The 17,552-nt window shown below is 40.6% G+C and overlaps 2 protein-coding genes across 2 annotated transcripts; both read left to right on the top strand.

The window, feature by feature from the left end:
• The first annotated feature begins 395 nt into the window (after nt 1–395).
• gem (GTP binding protein overexpressed in skeletal muscle) lies at nt 396–3,284 on the top strand. Its single transcript, XM_004077873.5, has 4 exons — nt 396–1,187; nt 1,620–1,696; nt 1,772–1,976; nt 2,057–3,284. The coding sequence occupies exons 1-4, from the start codon at nt 833–835 to the stop codon at nt 2,338–2,340; spliced, it is 921 nt and encodes a 306-aa protein (XP_004077921.1). The 5' UTR covers nt 396–832; the 3' UTR covers nt 2,341–3,284.
• Nucleotides 3,285–5,798: 2,514 nt separating this feature from the next.
• On the top strand, nt 5,799–15,784 carry cdh17 (cadherin 17, LI cadherin (liver-intestine)). The gene is made up of 19 exons (XM_004078115.5): nt 5,799–5,933; nt 7,219–7,275; nt 7,741–7,836; nt 8,652–8,789; nt 8,874–9,009; nt 9,737–9,895; nt 10,195–10,347; nt 11,037–11,242; nt 11,342–11,473; nt 11,555–11,705; nt 12,354–12,563; nt 12,647–12,723; nt 12,797–12,985; nt 13,212–13,456; nt 14,002–14,132; nt 14,233–14,457; nt 14,546–14,656; nt 14,836–14,949; nt 15,086–15,784. The coding sequence occupies exons 2-19, from the start codon at nt 7,228–7,230 to the stop codon at nt 15,175–15,177; spliced, it is 2,613 nt and encodes an 870-aa protein (XP_004078163.1). The 5' UTR covers nt 5,799–5,933; nt 7,219–7,227; the 3' UTR covers nt 15,178–15,784.
• The last annotated feature ends 1,768 nt before the right edge of the window (nt 15,785–17,552 follow it).

The following is a 17,552-nucleotide window of genomic DNA, read 5'->3' as shown; positions in this document are numbered from 1 at the left end:
TGAGACAGCTCTTTGGTATTGGTGGAGAGGTTGCAGTCTGTTTAAAGGTGAGGCCAAGTGTCTTTTATACTGCTAATGAGCTTAAACAAGTGCCATTAACAGAATAACTTTTAAAAGAAAAAGTTAAAGCCATGTGAGGGATGAAATTCTCACATGGCTTCTTGTAGAAGCCATTATTTCTTGCATGATGTAATTTCCCGCATTCTTTTTAACATTCTGTCTCTCTCTGTTGACCTGTATGATAAACATTAACAGAACTCTTTTTGTGCTTTTTAAGATGGACCACTTACAGAATAAGTAACTGTACTGTAACTGTGGTAACTGTACTGTACTAAGTACTGCTTTGAGTTGAATGTGTATTCATTTAATGTGTGTTTGTCTTGATTGAGCTGCAGGTAATTTTATTATTTCCATAAACTTTAGTTCTTTTTAGTTTCAATGATTTTTGACTATCTCAAAAGAATGTTTTAATGAATATTTAGAGTTCAAAACTAAGGTTTAAAGGATTTTTAATCATCCAGCCTCCTCTGGTTTGCAGCATCTCTCCTGCTTTTGCACGCACGGGTCCAGACTGCCCCGCCTCTCCTGGTTCCCTCTATATAGGCGGCAGGGAAACCCCATCCCATCAGAGCATTAGAGACACTGATGGGGATGACTGAGACAGCAGCAGATGTGAAGTCTACTCAGGATTCTACTTTGTTTTTATTGCGGGATGTCCGTCTCAGGTCGCCCTGTGGACGGTTTGTAATTGTAGGCTTATAGAGAGGAGGAAAACACTTTTAGTCACACGCGGACATTTTTTTTAAAGTATAAAAAAAAAAGTTCTAGCGCCATGCTGTCCAGCGTGCGCCGGCACAGCCTCCGCCTGCAGACCGAGTTGCACCGGTGGAGCATCTGCGACTCGGGCAGCCACGCGCCCCCGGACGGCCTCCTGGCGCGCGTTCCCGCCTGCATCTCCCGCTCCAAGTCCTGCGCCAGCTCCGCCGGAGAGTCGGACGGCAGCCGCGGGAGTTGGTCGTCGTCGGACTCGGTCATCTCCACGGACTTCGCCGGGGAGCCAGCCGAGCCCGAGAGCCCGTACAGGGTGGTGCTGCTGGGGGCCAGCGGGGTCGGTAAAACGGCGTTCGCCAGCATCTTCGCGGGGGCTGCGGACAGCATGGATAGCGATGACTGCGAGCTGTGTGGAGGTAGGAGAGAAATCACTTCCTTTTTCTTTTCTTTAATATGTCAAAAAGCACAATTCAACCCAGTGTGCCTTTCACATTGAATTCATGTATTTTTAATAATAAAAAAGAACAAATAATCTGTTATTTTTGCCCTGAATGAGAAAAATCCCTCTGAATATTAATAATTATTGTATAAAATAATTTATTGTTAGTTTCTAAAAAGACATTTTCTTATTTTTGTTGAAAGAATACAAATAAAGTAAAAAGAAAACGAAGAATTTAGAAACTGTCAGAAGACACATCCCTTCCGTAGTTCTTTTGTCCATAAATCAGTTATATTTTCTGCTGCTATAAGCCACAAACCCTCGAAAGTAAACATATTTTTAAAGGATTTTAACAGTTAAAATATTTATTATAACTTTTAATATAAAGATCTTTTTGTTTGTTTTTTAGAGGAATTGTGTGAAAAAGAAATTGAAGTTGATGGGGAACCTGCAATCATTACTTTGGTGGACATGTGGGATGAACAGGTGAGATGAAAACTGAATCTTTGGAATAGTTATGTGTTTTAATGTGGGTATATATTAACAGTGTGTGCTCCTCAGACTGACAACGAGTGGACCCAGGAGCAGTACATGCAGACGGCTGACGCCTACTTGCTGTTGTATTCCATAACGGACCGGGCCTCGTTCCTGAGAGCTTCAGAGCTCAGAATAACCCTCCGTCGCTTCTGTCCTGCCCGACACACCCCGATCATCCTGGTGGGGAACAAGTGTGATCTAGTGCGGCGGAGAGAAGTGTTGACCAGTGGTAAGGAGACTCACACACCTGTTTCCTGTTTTTGTTTGAAACACAGCCCTTCAGGTGTGTCTCTCTTTGTGATCTCGCAGAGGGCTGCGCGTGTGCTGCCGTGTTTGACTGCAAGTTCATCGAGACCTCAGCTGCCATGCAGCACAATGTCTGGGAGTCATTCTACGGCATCGTGCGGCAGCTGCGTCTGCGAAGAGACTCCAGGGAGGAGAGCAGACGGCGCAGGCACGTACACTGTAGCACACGGCGAGAGAGCCTCCCCATGAAGGCCAAACGCTTTTTCGACAAAGTGGTTGCAAAGAACAATCCCACCATGGCATTCTGGCTGAAATCAAAGTCCTGCCACAATCTCTCGGTTTTGTAGCCGGGTTTCCCCATCAGATGAAAAGAAGTTACAGACAGAACTGGAGGAAAACCAATTTCTGAAGGACTGCAGGTCAGATGATTTACCCTCTTTCTGCTCTCTGGCAAGAAGATGAGATTAAAAACATTTGTGTCTTCACTGACTGGACAGCATGGAAGGATTGACAGACTGGAAATCATAGAGAAAGATGTAGTTCTGTCCATTTCTGTGTAACTTTTTCTCTGACCTCATCATCTGTTCCATTTCAGCCAAAACTGTGGACTGGTCAAGTGCTGATATGATTGTTTGTGAGCTTTTTGTTAAATGGACAAAATCTCTTTTGCTACTTTTGTGATGAATGTTGACTTTCAACATTGATTTTGTTTATATTGTATTGTATTTTGCACTTTGTAAAATAAAAATGAGAACCATGATGTGTTTGTTGAACAGAGGCTTTAAGGGCCTTTTTGTCATGTTTTGATCTTTTGTATAAGGGTTCTCAGTGGTCTTTTATTTATGCTGTTTTTTAAAACAATTATGCCGTTTTTAGCCAAAATCAATGTCGCTCTATAAGACATAGTTTCTGTAGAGCGGCTGTAGTTCATTAGAAATTCACCTGAGTTGTGGGTGGGACTGTTGGCACGGAGTTCACTTCATCCATCTGTTTACGTGTTCTGCTAGCTTGCAGCCCTTCACACCCCCAACTTAACATTACTGGTTCAACAAAAATGGCTAGCAATATCAGAGCTATCCAGCCATACAGTTTTGAGCCAGCTCAGGTGATGAAAACAAAGACGTATATGGATCTAGTCTACAAGTGGATGCATTGGAATAGAGCAGTGCAGGGAGCTTTTGGCCTACCGATTGTAGCTTCTACGTCACAACTAACAGCTTTTACAAACAGCATTTTTTTTGTCTGCTCCTGATTCACAGTGATTTGAATAAAGATATACCCAGAAATGCAATTTTTAGCTTAAGTCTCTTAATATACATCTCTACTCTTCCTTCTGGACCTATCAGCTGCATTTGACACTGTGGATCACGGCATTCTCCTTAACCGTCTTCATACTACTGTTGGACTCTTTGGGAACTTATTCAACTGGTTTAAATCATATCTCACAAACAAGACAGAATACGTGGCTCTGGGGTCTGCTAAATCTCACACACACACAGTCACCTGGGGAGTTCCTCAAGGCTCTGTTCTTGGACCTTCACTCTTTACCATCTACATATCTCCACTTGGACAAATTATCCGTAAACACATTTCATTCCACTGTTACGCCGATGATTAAGTTATATGTAAAAATGGATTCCACTCCCACCCTAACTTCTTCTGCCCTCCAGGCATGTCTCGAGGAGATAGAGGCATGGATGGCTGAAAACTCTCTCCAATTCAACAGCAACAAGACTGAAGCCATATTAATCGGTACACCTCACCAGATCAAAACATCCTCCACCAAAAGCATTCTTGTCACAACATTTCGCTTTCTTCACCTGTGATAGATCTTGGTGTTAAAATCGACTCTAACATTTGATCATCATATACGTCACCTCTCCAAAGTCTCTTTTTTCCATCTCAAAAACATTGCAAAGCTCCGCCCCTCACTCACCCAGTCTGTTGCAGAAAAACTGATCCATGCCTTTATCTCCTCCAGACTATATTACTGCACTGCTCTCCTTGTTGGGATTCCTGGCAGGAGCCCGGAAAAGCTCCAGCACATCCAAAACTGCGCTGCTAGGGTCCTGACAAAGAGACGCAAATTTTACCACATCACTCCTGTTCTTCAGTCACTTCACTGGTTACCCATTCGTTCCAGAATTCAATACAAACTCTGTCTCCTCACCTACCAAGGCGTCCATGGAACTGCCCCTGCCTACCTCAGTGAGCTCCTTTCCCCGCAAGCCACTTCACGACGACTCCTCTCAAATTACACACATTGCCTTCATCAACCAAGGACCACCAGGCTAACCACAATGGGAGACAGAGCCTTTCAAGCTGCTGCCCCTCGACTCTGGAACAATCTTCCACAATTCCTCAGAGCCCCACAAAGCCTTGGCACACTTAAAAAAGGCCTAAAAACTTTCCTTTTTCATAATGCTTTTTAGTACTTTTATTGTTGTTGTTTTTTTGTCTTACTTTGTTCTTATCTTAAACCATTATAATTTCTGCCTTCATTGTAGCGCTTTGAGATTTTACCTAAAATATAAAGCGCAGTCTTAATAAAATGTATTATTATTATTATTATTATACATCTCCATCATGAGGAAAAGGCTAGAAGAACATGTTAAAAACCAGATTTTCATTGGAGTGAGTCTTTGAGGCTTTTATTGATAACCATGAACCACAGCAAGGACTTTTGTCTGTGTTCTTATTCTCATTATTGAGGAACCCAAAAGGATGAGTCATCTCTGACACCAAAAAGTGGCGCAAACAGGATTTAACAGCGCTTTAACTGAGATGATGAAGGATGAGTCAGACAATCACACCGAACTTTTGACAACAGATTAGCCTTTTGTATCGTCTGAGAAGTTCACATCTGCCAGTTTGGCTACCAGCTAATGCTGAACCGTAAACTTTGAAATCTTGTCTGCAAAGTGGTGTAATGCTAGAAGATGTGTTGCTAAGGTAACGCTCAGAGGCCATCCGCTGTGTGCCAAGTCTGTATGTTGATTTCAGTTGGAGCAGGCAGATGGTGTGTGTTGGCCAGAATGTCAGACAGCCTGTGTAGAAGCATCAAGGCGGAGCTGTGGAAGGACCCATGTTTTACATAACAGAGTCTCTTCCATCTGATTTCAGCGCTTCATCCGCTGAACCAATAACACCACAGTCGCAGGTTCTGCTTAAGTTGCAGGCCTGTGAAGTGGTGACTCACTCGCAGATTCACACAATTCTCTGCCTAGTTGCCAAGCAGTGTACCGACAAGAGCTCTGTAGCACACATCACAGATATGAAAAGGATGGTAGGGGGGACGAACACAAAAAAGGTGCATTATCTCTCTGTTAGAACTTATCAGTGGCTATGATCAAGCTTATCTGAACGTGTTGACCCCCTGGATCACCGTGTGACCTCGGGGCTTCTTGTTTCCATTGCTATCAGTTCGTCCCTTTGTTCACACACAGCTTCTTATCTGGAATGGAAAATCTGACAGGAAACAGTGGACAGGTCAAAGTCTAAGGGTGAAATAAGAAACTGAAACACTGAACTGGAGGTTTCAGGAGGAAAAAAAAATTCCCACATGCTTTGCTGTGTTTTTCCTAGTACTCTCAGTGCACACATGTGCTGTCTAAATATTAAAAATCCTTCACAAGTCCTTATAAAGTTTCTCTCAATAAAAGCAAATGACATAGTTTCACTATAAAATCAGTTTTTTTTAAATTAGTCTTTCTTCAGGAGACCCATCCCAGTTTGTCTTTTAAAGAGCAGTGTGTCATTGTTCTCCTCTTCCTGCCTCTTAGGTTTCTGATCCGTCATTGGTTCACTCGACTAAAAGGCAGGATGATTAGACAATCATTAGATACAATAAAAGTTGGTTAACATTGTTAACGTTTAACTTTAAAGCTTTAAACAACTCTCTCCATTCAGGTTGGAGTGAGTCGCTCAAGTCGCGTCTAAGGTAAGTCACTGCAGTCCTCTGAATCCGGTTTCAGCTCTGTTGAGTTCAACGGGAAAGACCTTAGTGGGATTTTAATGGCAGAAAACCATCGCCGCTGCGTTGCTTTTTCACACAGCTTGGCATGGAAGTATTGGTTATATTCTGGTTATTGCAGAGGTGCTGTGATCTTGAGGTGACTTTGGCGGGGCCTAGTACAAGGCGGTGACCTCTGCTCTCTGGCTTCCTGGGCGGCTTCAGATATGTGATGATTATTCGGTTTAAGAGTTAAAGAAACTGAAATTAAACACATAAGAGGCAATTCTGCAGTTCTGCTGACAGGGCCAATTGAAGGCCTTAAAATGTGATTCTCATACAAACGCAAGTTCTCAGTTTCCCTTTAAATCTTTATTGGGGAAAAAAAAACACTTTAACCTCAGGTTTGTTAAAACTGATAGGAGGAAATTATTCTAGTGGTTGGTCAATTTAAGACTGTGTAAATATGTGCCACTCAGAAAAACATTTTATGTAATGGATGATAAAATGGGAGAGATTAAAAAGATTAAAGTTTTGGGATTTTCTGCTGTACAGATCTTTCAGGACATTTAAGTGTCCACTGTAGGAAGAAGGTCACTAGCTACAACTCAAAGTCACCTTCATCTAACCTGTTAACTTTGTCTTTCACCTTCACTAATGATAGAGTGAGCCACCTCTGTAATCTTCAAGGCAGAGTGATGTTAATTTCTCAGTTTTTGTGATTAGAATTTTATCTCTTTCACAACCTCTTTTAATAAATATTCTCCAACAAACCTAAACCGAGTTCATTTTAAGCTATACACTCTGCTCTGTGCGTTCTTTGAGCTAGCATTGACATTTCAGCTTGCTTTGTGTGTGCTGCAGACTGCACTGCAAAGGCAGGAAAACAAAGCCGACGTGACTCAGTTTTCTCTCATGGGCTGCAAACTTTCTAAAAGCAAACTCAGATCAAGGCCAGCAGACACGCTTGTTTCCACACAGCTGTAAAGTCACCAGGGTCACTCGGTTTGCAATGACCTTTGCAAGCTCATGACATCAACCCGGGATCTGACCTCTGGAAAGGGAAACAAACTGGCAAAAATAAAGTGTTCTGTCTGTTTGTGGTTGTTGCCAGGTAATGAAGGTGATGTCAGTCTGACAATCCATCAAGATGAGGTTTAATTTTTTCTGCCAAGAGATTTAAAAAAGTGACTGTTTAGAGGCTATAAAGTCATCTCAGTTTCTTCAACCTTCTTTGACTTTGTCTTCTCCATCTCCTCCTCCTCTTCTGTAGGCTGTGAAAATGACACCCATGGTGCATCTGTTGTTGCTCCCATTACTGTTCAGCCTTGTGAGTAAAATGCACTGCCACCTACTGGAGTTGGTGTCAGTACAACCTACTGGATGTTCATCAATTTTCATTGTTTAATTTGTGAAAGATCATTTCTTTCATTTTCATTTGCATGTTTTACCATGTTTAGTTTAATTTATAAGCATACTTTCATGTAATTTCCCATAAGATCTTGAGTACTTCGTACAAAGAGGTGGACTACTGTCAGAGTTAATAAGAGAAATCCTACGGTCACTTATTTAAAGGCTTAAACAGAACTGTAAAGGTTTTGCTAAACGTCTGTAGACTTTGTTCTCACATTCTGTTAGTGTCATGAATTCTGGTTCAATAAATAACTGACCTCAATGCTTGACTAAATACGTGTTATGAAGTGTAAACGTGAGCGCCACGGTGACTGCTTTCAGGCTCTACCTCTGATTGCACTGTACTCACTGACCTTTGACCCATGCTCATGTCCTGTTGTAGGCCAGTGGGAAGGATCTGGAGGAAAAGAAGGGCCCATTTGAGAACATTATATTAGACGTGCCAGAGGGGACACCAGTGCCGTATCCTATTTATCAGGTATTACACATGAGGTGGCTCGAAGGAGGAGGACATCGCTTTTATATTTTTTTGGAGCTCCGTAGACATCTAGGAAAAATAACATTTGAGTTGCCAGCTTATACTTTGTATAAGATATTCATGTTGCAATAATATAAAGACATTTTTTATTCTTCGGTAGAAAGAATAATTGTAAATTTGACAAATGTGAGGACTTTTAAGCTAGCTGGAGAACAAATTCAGTTAAACAATTATATATGTCCTTGTTTGCTCTATCAGTCCATTTTCTCTGCTTAGAGTTGTTAGACGACTGTCACATGGGAACTTAACCGATAAAACAAATCTGAAAAAGCAACAACCACAAATACATGAAGGCACCCCCACTGCCAAATAGTACATTTGTACTCTTAACAATAATAATAATTTATATATAGCAATTCACATTGCCTTTTTTTAACCGAACAAGATGTTTTTTTCAGCACTAAAATGCCAAGCCCCATATTCAAGAATTGTTAAAAACAGCATGACTCTATGGAAAAGACTTCAGGCCTGTTGAAATGACCTGTTGAAATTGTCCAGCACCTGCAACTCTCAATGTTATATAAATACAAAAAAAGAAGGCTGTGTATTAGTAAGAAGCTTTGTTCAGGAAGAATGGGCAAATATCAATCATTACTCTGCACGGTTATGTTTGAAGAGCAGGTGGTGTAGAACAGAAAAAGTGACTTCTTTTTACAGACCTTTGAAAAAAACTTGTTTGTGTAAACTGCAAATTTTGAAAAGTAATAAATATTTGAGGTCACTTGCTTTCTAAATTCTCTTCTTTCACGTTTTAGTTTCAGACAACAAATGCAGGTGTGACTGATTTTCGGCTCAGTGGAGAAGGTAAGGATGACATTAGGATCTCGAGAGATGGATGGCTCTACCTGGAAAAACCTCTGGATTGGTCAAAAGAAAACCATTACGTCCTTAAGGTAACATGTCTTCTCAGTCCCTCTTAGTTGCAAAAACTTGCTGTAACAGCAATTAATGCAGCATTTGTGTTCTTCTACATTTAGGTGGATGCGTTTGAAGGTGACAAACAGGTCGATGAACCCATCTTTGTGACCATAAATGTTTTGGATATCAATAACAATGCACCATACTTCAACCAGAGCGTCTACACAGCTACAGTTCGAGAACGCAGTCCCATAGGTGTGCAACTGCTCAGACAAAATGACAATAAACACAGATGCAAAAAAAAAAACACTGTTCCAGCACAAAACCTGAGTTGAATGATCTCAAAACCCATTACAGGCATCAAACACATGGCTACACCATCTTAACACTTCCTTTTGAGAATGTTTTAGTTAGATTTTGCTGTCAAGGACCCATGATGAAAAACCTGTTTACTTGTGTTTGAAAGGCTCTTGACTGCAAGTTGTTCTGATGGAATTCAAAATAGATTTGGCCTTAGTCTGATGTCAGTATGGCGACTGATGTTCCCACAGGTCCAAGCTATTAAAAAAATCAGAAAAAAAGTTTCTTTTAAACTGCACAATGTGTAAGGAATGTAGAAGAAAACATTAGATGGTTTGGATGAATATAAAATGTACTCTTAACAAAAGTTTGAGACTGTGATGGAGCAAAGATGGTCATAGAAACAATAATTTATTAAGGAATGTGTAATACATTTCTAAAGTCTTTAAAACAATCTTTCCTAAAGTAAAAAACAAAAAGATTAATCCATACGCTAACAGTTGCTGTTACACTAAAGCATTCATCTTATTGTGATAATTTTATGGCATTTGCATCATGCACATGTCCTGCTTATGGATGCCACAACAAAAATCTATTAAAATACAGAGCAAAAACTCAGTTTTTATCTTCTAGATCTTCTTATTCACATCCAATTTGTCCTTTTTTAACTCCTTTCCTGCAGATGTCCCATTTACCCGAGTGTTTGCGTTTGACCGAGACGACCCTCAGACTTCCAATGCAGACCTGGTTTACAGCTTGGTTAGCCAAATTCCCAATAATCACAACATACCCATGTTCCAGATCAACCCCCAAACAGGAGAGATCTCCACCACAGCAGAAGGTAACGCACACGCAAGCATCAGGCTGGGAACAGATTCACACATTCAAGTACACTGTCTGAAGCAGAACGTGTAATCTCCCACTGTAATCCAGCAGTATAGCACCACTGTAAATCCAGATTACACGGCTCATCTCGTGTGCTCAAAGCTAATGCTTATTCAAGACAGATTGCTGGAATCTGTCACATGGTGCTGGATTGTAGCTTGAAAATGTGAAATGATTGCAAACTGCATACTTCTATTGAAACTTTGTAATAGTTTGTGTTCATCTCTACAGAAAGTTTGTCTTTCTTTTCAACAGGATTCCGCAGTCTGAAGGCCAGAGAAGGATTTCACTATGGTCAAGGAGAAGAACGTAGCATTGACAATTTGAAAGCAAAGTTTGATGAATACTGTGCAGCACAGAAAGTCCCTTATGAAGACAATCCTTTCTTCACTTGCATGGAGAAAGCAGGTTTGTTTTCAAGGAGCAAACAAGGCTGTTTATTATTATTATTATTACTATTATTTACAATGCAACTATGTGTTGCAGCTAACGGGGATCCATAATTCATAAACAAACAAACAAACAAATAAGTATTTTGAAATATGTTCGTACACTTTTGGATAACCTCTTTCAAAATGATAAAAAAAAACTACAATTCAAAAGCAACAATGATGTTTTTTCAATCTGCAGACCTATCTGTTTTCTTTTGGAAATTTTTTGTTCATTCGATTAGCAAAAGTTTGAGGTCTGTAACTTAAGTAGACCACTGCACATTTGAACCTTTTTACTTTGTGATGCCTCTCTACCCGTACCGTTTTTTTTCTTACAATCATGCAAATACAAAAAGACCACAATCATCGAATGGAACTCAGATGGACCTGTTGGTTTCAGAAGGTTGTTATGGCAAATAATAACAAATATAAATCCTTGTTTTATAGTATTAAAAAGATCATCTTCTTAGCATGTCTGAGATCCCCCCTTGATTCATTTGAGTAAAACAAAAAAAGGCCTCTTTTTTGTCTTTTTCATTGCAATCATAAAATATCCCAATGACCAGTGAAAGTGGGTGTGCAGGAAGCCACCTCTCACAGTCAACTTTATTTAGAAGTGCTTAGGTTCTGATCTTAGTCTGTTTTTTTTTTTTGCTTTGCTGGCAGAGATGAGGAGGGAGAATGTAGACCCACTGGAGGACCCAGACTACTTCCTGGTTGTGCGAGTCCAGGACCAAGAAGGAAAGTCAGACACTGCGTTGAGTGGGAACACCAGAGTACACATTGTTGTGCAGCAGAACTTGTGGTTCAACCCAGGTCCCATCTCTATTGTGGAGAACTTAATGGGAGCGTATCCCCGGTCGATTGCAAAGGTAACCATGAAAAGATCCTAACTCTTTTTCAGTTAATTTAATGGCTTTTATCCAAAACTGGCCGGTGTGCTGTGCTCTTCTCTTCTTTCCTGAGTGCAGGTCCAGTCTAATGATCCCAATGCCATCTATTCATTAGTACAAAAAGAGAGAGGACTGAAATTTCCCTTCGAAATCTCAGAAAGTGGAGTCATATATTTAACAGAGCAGCTGGACAGAGAGGAAAAAGACATGGTAGAAGGCACCTCTAGCATATGTAACAACATACAACTTATAAAGAATTAAGGAATTAATTAAGATATTCTTTTTTTTCAGTACACCTTGGTTGTGTTTGCAAAGGATAATAATGACAAGGAAGTGGATCCCCCCATGGAGATTCACGTCTTGGTGCTGGATGTGAATGACAATGCACCAGTGTGTGAAAATGAGGAGAGTGTTTTTGAGATCCAGGAAGATGAACCTCCAGGTAGGATGTGAAAGCAGAAAATTCACAGCAAAACTTTATACTATTGTTGAATATATTTAGACTTAAATTAGGACAATAAACAGCATCAACATCACAGAAATAATGAACTATATGTTTGTCACTTTAAAACATTAGGCTTAAACACACAGTTTAGCATATCTGTGTCTCTTTTTTAATTGCTTGCTTTGAGCAGGAACGAAGAGGCTCTGTTTTTTCACATAACACATATTTATAAAGAAAATTTTTCATTGTTTATGCATAAATCTTCATTCTTAATGCCACTTTTTACATTTAAAAATACAAAACTATAGCAAAAATCTGTTTAAATTGAATGATATTTGACCCAAAAAAAAGTCTGAAATGTCAATCATACATGGAACAGTTAATACAAGACTCCTGGTGGCAAAAAAGACAGAAAAAATCTGGAAAATTAAAGAGAAATAATGCAAAAGAATAAAATTAAGACAGCAAATTTATCCATAAAGCAAAGTGGTTTAAAGACACAAAATTGGAATAATAAAAGGAAAGAAAACAACAATTGTTATATGTTAAAGAAACAATTTTGGGGAAATATTTTAACATTTATAAAAAGAAAAAAAAGTTTAAGTTTAAAAAGTTTAAACAAATATTTTTTCTTGCTTTTTTTAGGAAGCCTGGTAGGTCAGCTGTTGGCCCAGGATAAAGATCAAGAAGGGACCCTGAACTCCCAGCTGACATACAAGATTGGGTCCTTAAGTCCATCAGCTGCATCCAACACTTTCTCCATTGATGAGGCCTCTGGAAGAATCCAGGCGCTGCGCTTGCTTCGAAGAAATGAACAGAAGTTCTACCACCTGACTGTTGAAGTCAGTGACACAGGTAACCAGAGTGAAGCAAACCACACTTATATGTTCTCTCCATTCAACCTGCAGACTCACACACTCATGGCAAATTGCTCTCAGATTTTAGCACTAATTGCAAGCTGGTCATCAAGGTCATCGACGTCAACAACCAGCTGCCGCTCTTTGAGAAGAGCGACGTGAGTGTCTGAGCTATTGCTCATGTTTCCATGCCTCCAGGATGATGTCCTGAACATGTCTTTTTGCGTGCAGTATGGCGAACACACTCTGGCAGAGGACACTCCAGTGGGACACACAGTTGTAACCGTCAGAGCAACAGATGAGGATGATGCTGACAGCGGCAGCTCATTTATTGAGTTCCACCTTTCTGCTGGAAATGATGATGATACCTTTTCTGTGGAGACAGATGGAAAAGGCATTGGTCATGTGGTCATTGCCAAGGTGCAGTACAGCCTTACACTTCAACCAGCCAGAAAATCTAGCATCTTTTTTATGTTTTCGTTTTAGTTATGTACACTGGAAGTAGATGAACCCTTGGTACCTAATTTTCTGTTAAAGAAATTGGTACCCATTCGTTCTCTTTGTCAGTATTTACTAAGTAAATTTTGTGTTTATTAATTAATAGGAACTATGCTAAATAATGCATACTTTATTCCTCCTCCTACAGCCTCTGGACTTTGAGTCTGCTAAGACGTTCCACATCCAGATTGATGCTCGTAACCCGGAGCCCCTGATGAAAGATCTGGAGTACGGCACAGAGTCCACCGCCACTTTCTCTTTATCTGTCACTGATGTGGACGAGACTCCCGAGTTCAGCCTGAACGTCCTGGATGTGACGGTGCCTGAAAACTTCACCAAAGGATCTGTGCTGTTCACTGTGGAGGCAAAGGATCCCGAAGGGAAAGAGATTGGGTAATCAAAATAAAAAAGTATAGTTGTGTGGAAGTCTGAGCAGCTATTTACTCTAAAGAAACATTATGCAACGCACCCAAATGAAATGAACACTACAAACCAAAAAATGTGCTATTTTTTTTACAAACATGGCACTTTTTTTTTAACCCGACTTGACATTTAAATAGTTAAAAAAAAAAAGTTTTAACACAGAATTGTTGTGAAAGTCAAGAAAAGAAGGTAGTTTTTAATAAAACTTAAGATATTTTAGTAACATTCACAAAGATCCACTTTGACTAACCATTCTGTAAAATATATTAAAATAATATATATAAATAGCTGTAATAGGAAATAAAAAAACCATCAGGATCATAACCCATTTTATGCCTTTAATAAACGGTTCAGTAAAAAATTAATTCTTTAGTTCCAAAATAAAAAACAAAAAACTAAACTGAAACACAAACCATGAGGAGTGTTCTGACACACTTTTGAATCTGAACAAATTTTAATCTGAAGCATTAAAATTTGTTTTAATGCTACAGTACTTTGATTGTGTTTGTCTGCAGGTTTAAGTTGGACGGGGACTCTCAAGGCTGGCTGGAGATTGATGCTGCCTCAGGGGAGATCAAAACAAAGGAAAAGCTTGACAGAGAGAAACTGGAAACTTTTGAAGTCAGCGTGATTGTCTTCGAAAAGGGTGAGATTAGGCAGAGCGGAAGACTGTAAAAGTTGGAGAACTTTCACGTTACAGTAACTTTTTTCCACTCTCGTTCATTCTCCTGCTTTTTGATTTAAAGAGAACCCAGAGAAGTATTCAGAGCAGTCGCTCCATGTGCGGCTGCTGGACGTCAACGACAACTACCCCAAACTGATTGAGAAGGTGGCCTTCATCTGCACCAAAGACCTCAAACCTGTCATCCTCAAGGCTGAAGATGGAGACAGTGCTCCTTTCTCTCAACCTTTTGTTTTCAGCTTTGCTGACCACAAGAAATCTCCCAACTGGGAGCTGCGCCAAATTGACGGTAAATCCAAAACATCTCCACACAGAAAAACCCCAATAGTGATGGGGATGTCTTTAAAAAAACTTTTCGTCATTTCTCTGTGAACCAGAAACAACAGCTGAACTGCGTTTGAAGAAAAAGCCGACTCAAGACAGGATTTTCCCTCTCAGTATCAACATCAAGGACAATGCTGGCATGGGGGTCAGTCAGTTATTTGAAGGTTAGTTGATACTAGAAAGCAAGACATCACCCAATATCGTCAAAAGACAATTCAAAGGGGATTCCAAAGTGGCAGCTACTAAACACTGGAGGGTTTAATAAATGACGTGGTCTCTCAAACTTTTGTTAACAACCCAAAAATATCAATAAATCTTCTGTGTGTCCCCCTGTCTTTGTCAGTGAAAGTATGCAACTGCACAGAGCTAGGATACTGCTACGTGGCACCAGAAGAGGGATTCAAGCCAGCAGTGGGAGTCACCATCGCCATCCTGGCATGCATCTTGGCATTCTGTGGTAAATCTGACCAACACAGCATAAATTCTTTCTTTCTGCTGAAACAAAGTCAGGCTTTGGCTGCCGCCTGCTGATGTCTCTGGCACTTTTCTGCTGCTTCCCTGCTGTAAAGCGCTCTGTGTTTTGTGTGTTGCAGTCATCATGTTCATCATCGTGCTTAAACGCTCGGATAAAAAGAAAAAGGCGAACGCCTTGGATAAAGAAGGGGAGCGGAGCGCCATGATGTAGACACACGTATGAAGATTTATTTATAAACACTAATATAAATTAGCTTTGAGGGGATTTGCAAATTGTACAGTATGTAGTCAACCTGTGTTTTTGCACCTTCCACAAGGATGAAATCTTCATTCAAGTGTTTTGTGGTTTGGAAAAGCTTCCTTTTTGCAACTTTTGACACATGTAAGCAGAAGGATATTTACAGTTATTTTTTAGTCTCCTGATCAATGAACATTTTTAGATAAATTCTCCAAATCCCTTTTTTTCCTCTCTTATATAATAGTAATTAGTCCTCATAAGTATACACTCGCAATTTTGCTTTAGCTTGTTTTGTTTTTCTTCTGGGAGTCGAGCTGCACTGTGCAGACTAAATTATTTCAGCAGATGGTTTTATGTCAGCTTAGCACTCAGATAACTTGTTGACTCTCTGACCCTGAAATGCTGTGCTCTAGTTGTTTTATTAGCAGTTGCTTTGTGTCTCATAGTTTAACCACAGTTGTCATTTGAGCTCTGTGGTGGTATTTGATCCTGTAATGTAGCATTCTTATGAACATCGATGAATGTGAATTTGTAAAGACACGTTAATGTTCCCTTTTCCAATAAACAAAGAAGCTGTTAATCATGTTGGTTTTGTCTCAGTCCTTCTGACATGTTCATACAATCATACAATCTGGCATCACATGGTGCTGCAAGGTGACATAAGACCAGGAGATTCCTCCCCCCGACCACTTCTGTTTCCTTTTTTTGTCTGCAAATGTCCTGAGATAGGTTTTGCTCACGTTTGCAGTGAGTGCTGTTGCATCACCCTGTCCCTGCTGGCCTGTCGCCGAGCGGCAGAGGCCCTGATGCTGCTGTGCAGAGTTGAGGGTCTGAGTCATTTTGCTGCTGAAAGCCGGATGGCATGATTGCAGGCGTTTATGCTGCACAAAGAGTTGCCAACAAACAAAAGGCACACATACGTGTGATGCCATGTGCCAGCGTAATACACGTATCCCTTCGATACGTGTGAAATGTTTGCCGGCCCGCGTGCATTTGGGATGACCCCCCCCCGAGAACCTGGCTACTGAAGCCAAATGGATCATTGAGAAAGGATCATGCAGAAACAACACCCTCATGCTCTGTGTGGAGTTTTGTCATTGTTTATGTCTGCGCTCCATCTGAACCGGTATCCTAGCAACCCTTTCCACAACAACTCACATACACAAAGTTGCTCGGAGTGCTAAAAGGTTGAGAGGCAGAGGAAAGACAGAGACATCAAACTCTTGCATCGCCACATGCAGACTTGTTTTCCTGCTAGATATACATTCATCTTCATGCTGGAGGCCTTCAGACCAAACATGGAAGTGATTACACTGACCATAAAACTCAATAATAATGCTGATTTAGGAGGTGCTGACGCGACAAAAATCAAAGCATTGTAACACATTTTGATGTACAATATGTAATAAAAATTAATTGATAAAAAAACAAAGTTCTTATGATTTGTCAACAAATTACATATATAATTTCAATGTTGTGCACAACTCCCTTTTTTTTAAGGGTTGTGCTTGAGGCATATATTTCCAAAAAAAAATCAACGTTTTTTTTCTTTTCTGTTTTCCATGTTTAATATTCAAAAATTCAAGTTTTATGATGGGAAAACAAATCTAGCCACAGGGGTTGCAAGCCAGTTGCCTCTGTGCCGGTCCCAAGCCCGGATAAATAGAGAGGGTTGCGTCAGGAAGGGCATCCGGCGTAAAAATTGCCAAAATAACCATGCGAATCATCCACAACACTTTAGACATACCGGATCGGTCGAGGCCCGGGTTAACAACGACCGCCACTGATGCTGTTAACCTACAGGGTGTCGGTGGAAATTTGACTACTGTTGGTCGAAGAAAGAGAGGAGGCAGAAGGGCACGTGGCCAGAGAGAGAAGGGAAAAGGCAGGAACATAGGTTTGAGAATAGGGACTCTTAACGTTGGCACAATGACAGGGAAAGGCAGAGAGCTGGCAGACATGATGGAGAGAAGGAAGGTAGATGTACTGTGTGTGCAGGAGACAAGGTGGAAGGGCAGCAAGGCACGTAGTATTGGAGGAGGATACAAACTGTTCTATCATGGTGTTGATAGGAAGAGAAATGGGGTAGGTGTGATTCTGAAGGGGGAGTTTGTAAACAGTGTTCTAGAGGTGAAAAGAGTCTCAGACAGGATGATGAGCTTAAAGTTAGAAATTGAAGGGGTGATGGTGAATGTAGTCAGTGGGTATGCGCCACAGGTTGGCTGTGAGTTAGAAGTGAAGGAGAGATTCTGGAGTGAGTTGGATGAGGTCATAGAGAGTTTCCCCAGAGGAGAGAGAGTTGTTATTGGAGCAGACTTTAATGGGCATGTTGGTGAGGGCAACAGAGG

This window comes from Oryzias latipes, chromosome 16 (assembly GCF_053564925.1).
Source record: "Oryzias latipes strain Hd-rR chromosome 16, Olatipes_Hd-rR_3.1".
Lineage (NCBI taxonomy): Eukaryota > Metazoa > Chordata > Actinopteri > Beloniformes > Adrianichthyidae > Oryzias > Oryzias latipes.
The sequence above is the reverse complement of the archived record's forward strand: the minus strand, read 5'-3'. Positions and strand labels throughout refer to the sequence as shown.

Bases quoted from the DNA above. Each gene is read 5' to 3' on its own strand.
- gem (XM_004077873.5), top strand. From the start codon at position 833: ATGCTGTCCAGCGTGCGCCGGCACAGCCTCCGCCTGCAGACCGAGTTG. The intron at 1,188-1,619 runs GTAGGAGAGAAA...TTTGTTTTTTAG, and splicing joins TGACTGCGAGCTGTGTGGAG to AGGAATTGTGTGAAAAAGAA. The intron at 1,977-2,056 runs GTAAGGAGACTC...GTGATCTCGCAG, and splicing joins GAGAGAAGTGTTGACCAGTG to AGGGCTGCGCGTGTGCTGCC.
- cdh17 (XM_004078115.5), top strand. From the start codon at position 7,228: ATGACACCCATGGTGCATCTGTTGTTGCTCCCATTACTGTTCAGCCTT. The intron at 11,706-12,353 runs GTAGGATGTGAA...TGCTTTTTTTAG, and splicing joins CCAGGAAGATGAACCTCCAG to GAAGCCTGGTAGGTCAGCTG. The intron at 14,950-15,085 runs GTAAATCTGACC...TGTGTGTTGCAG, and splicing joins ATGCATCTTGGCATTCTGTG to TCATCATGTTCATCATCGTG.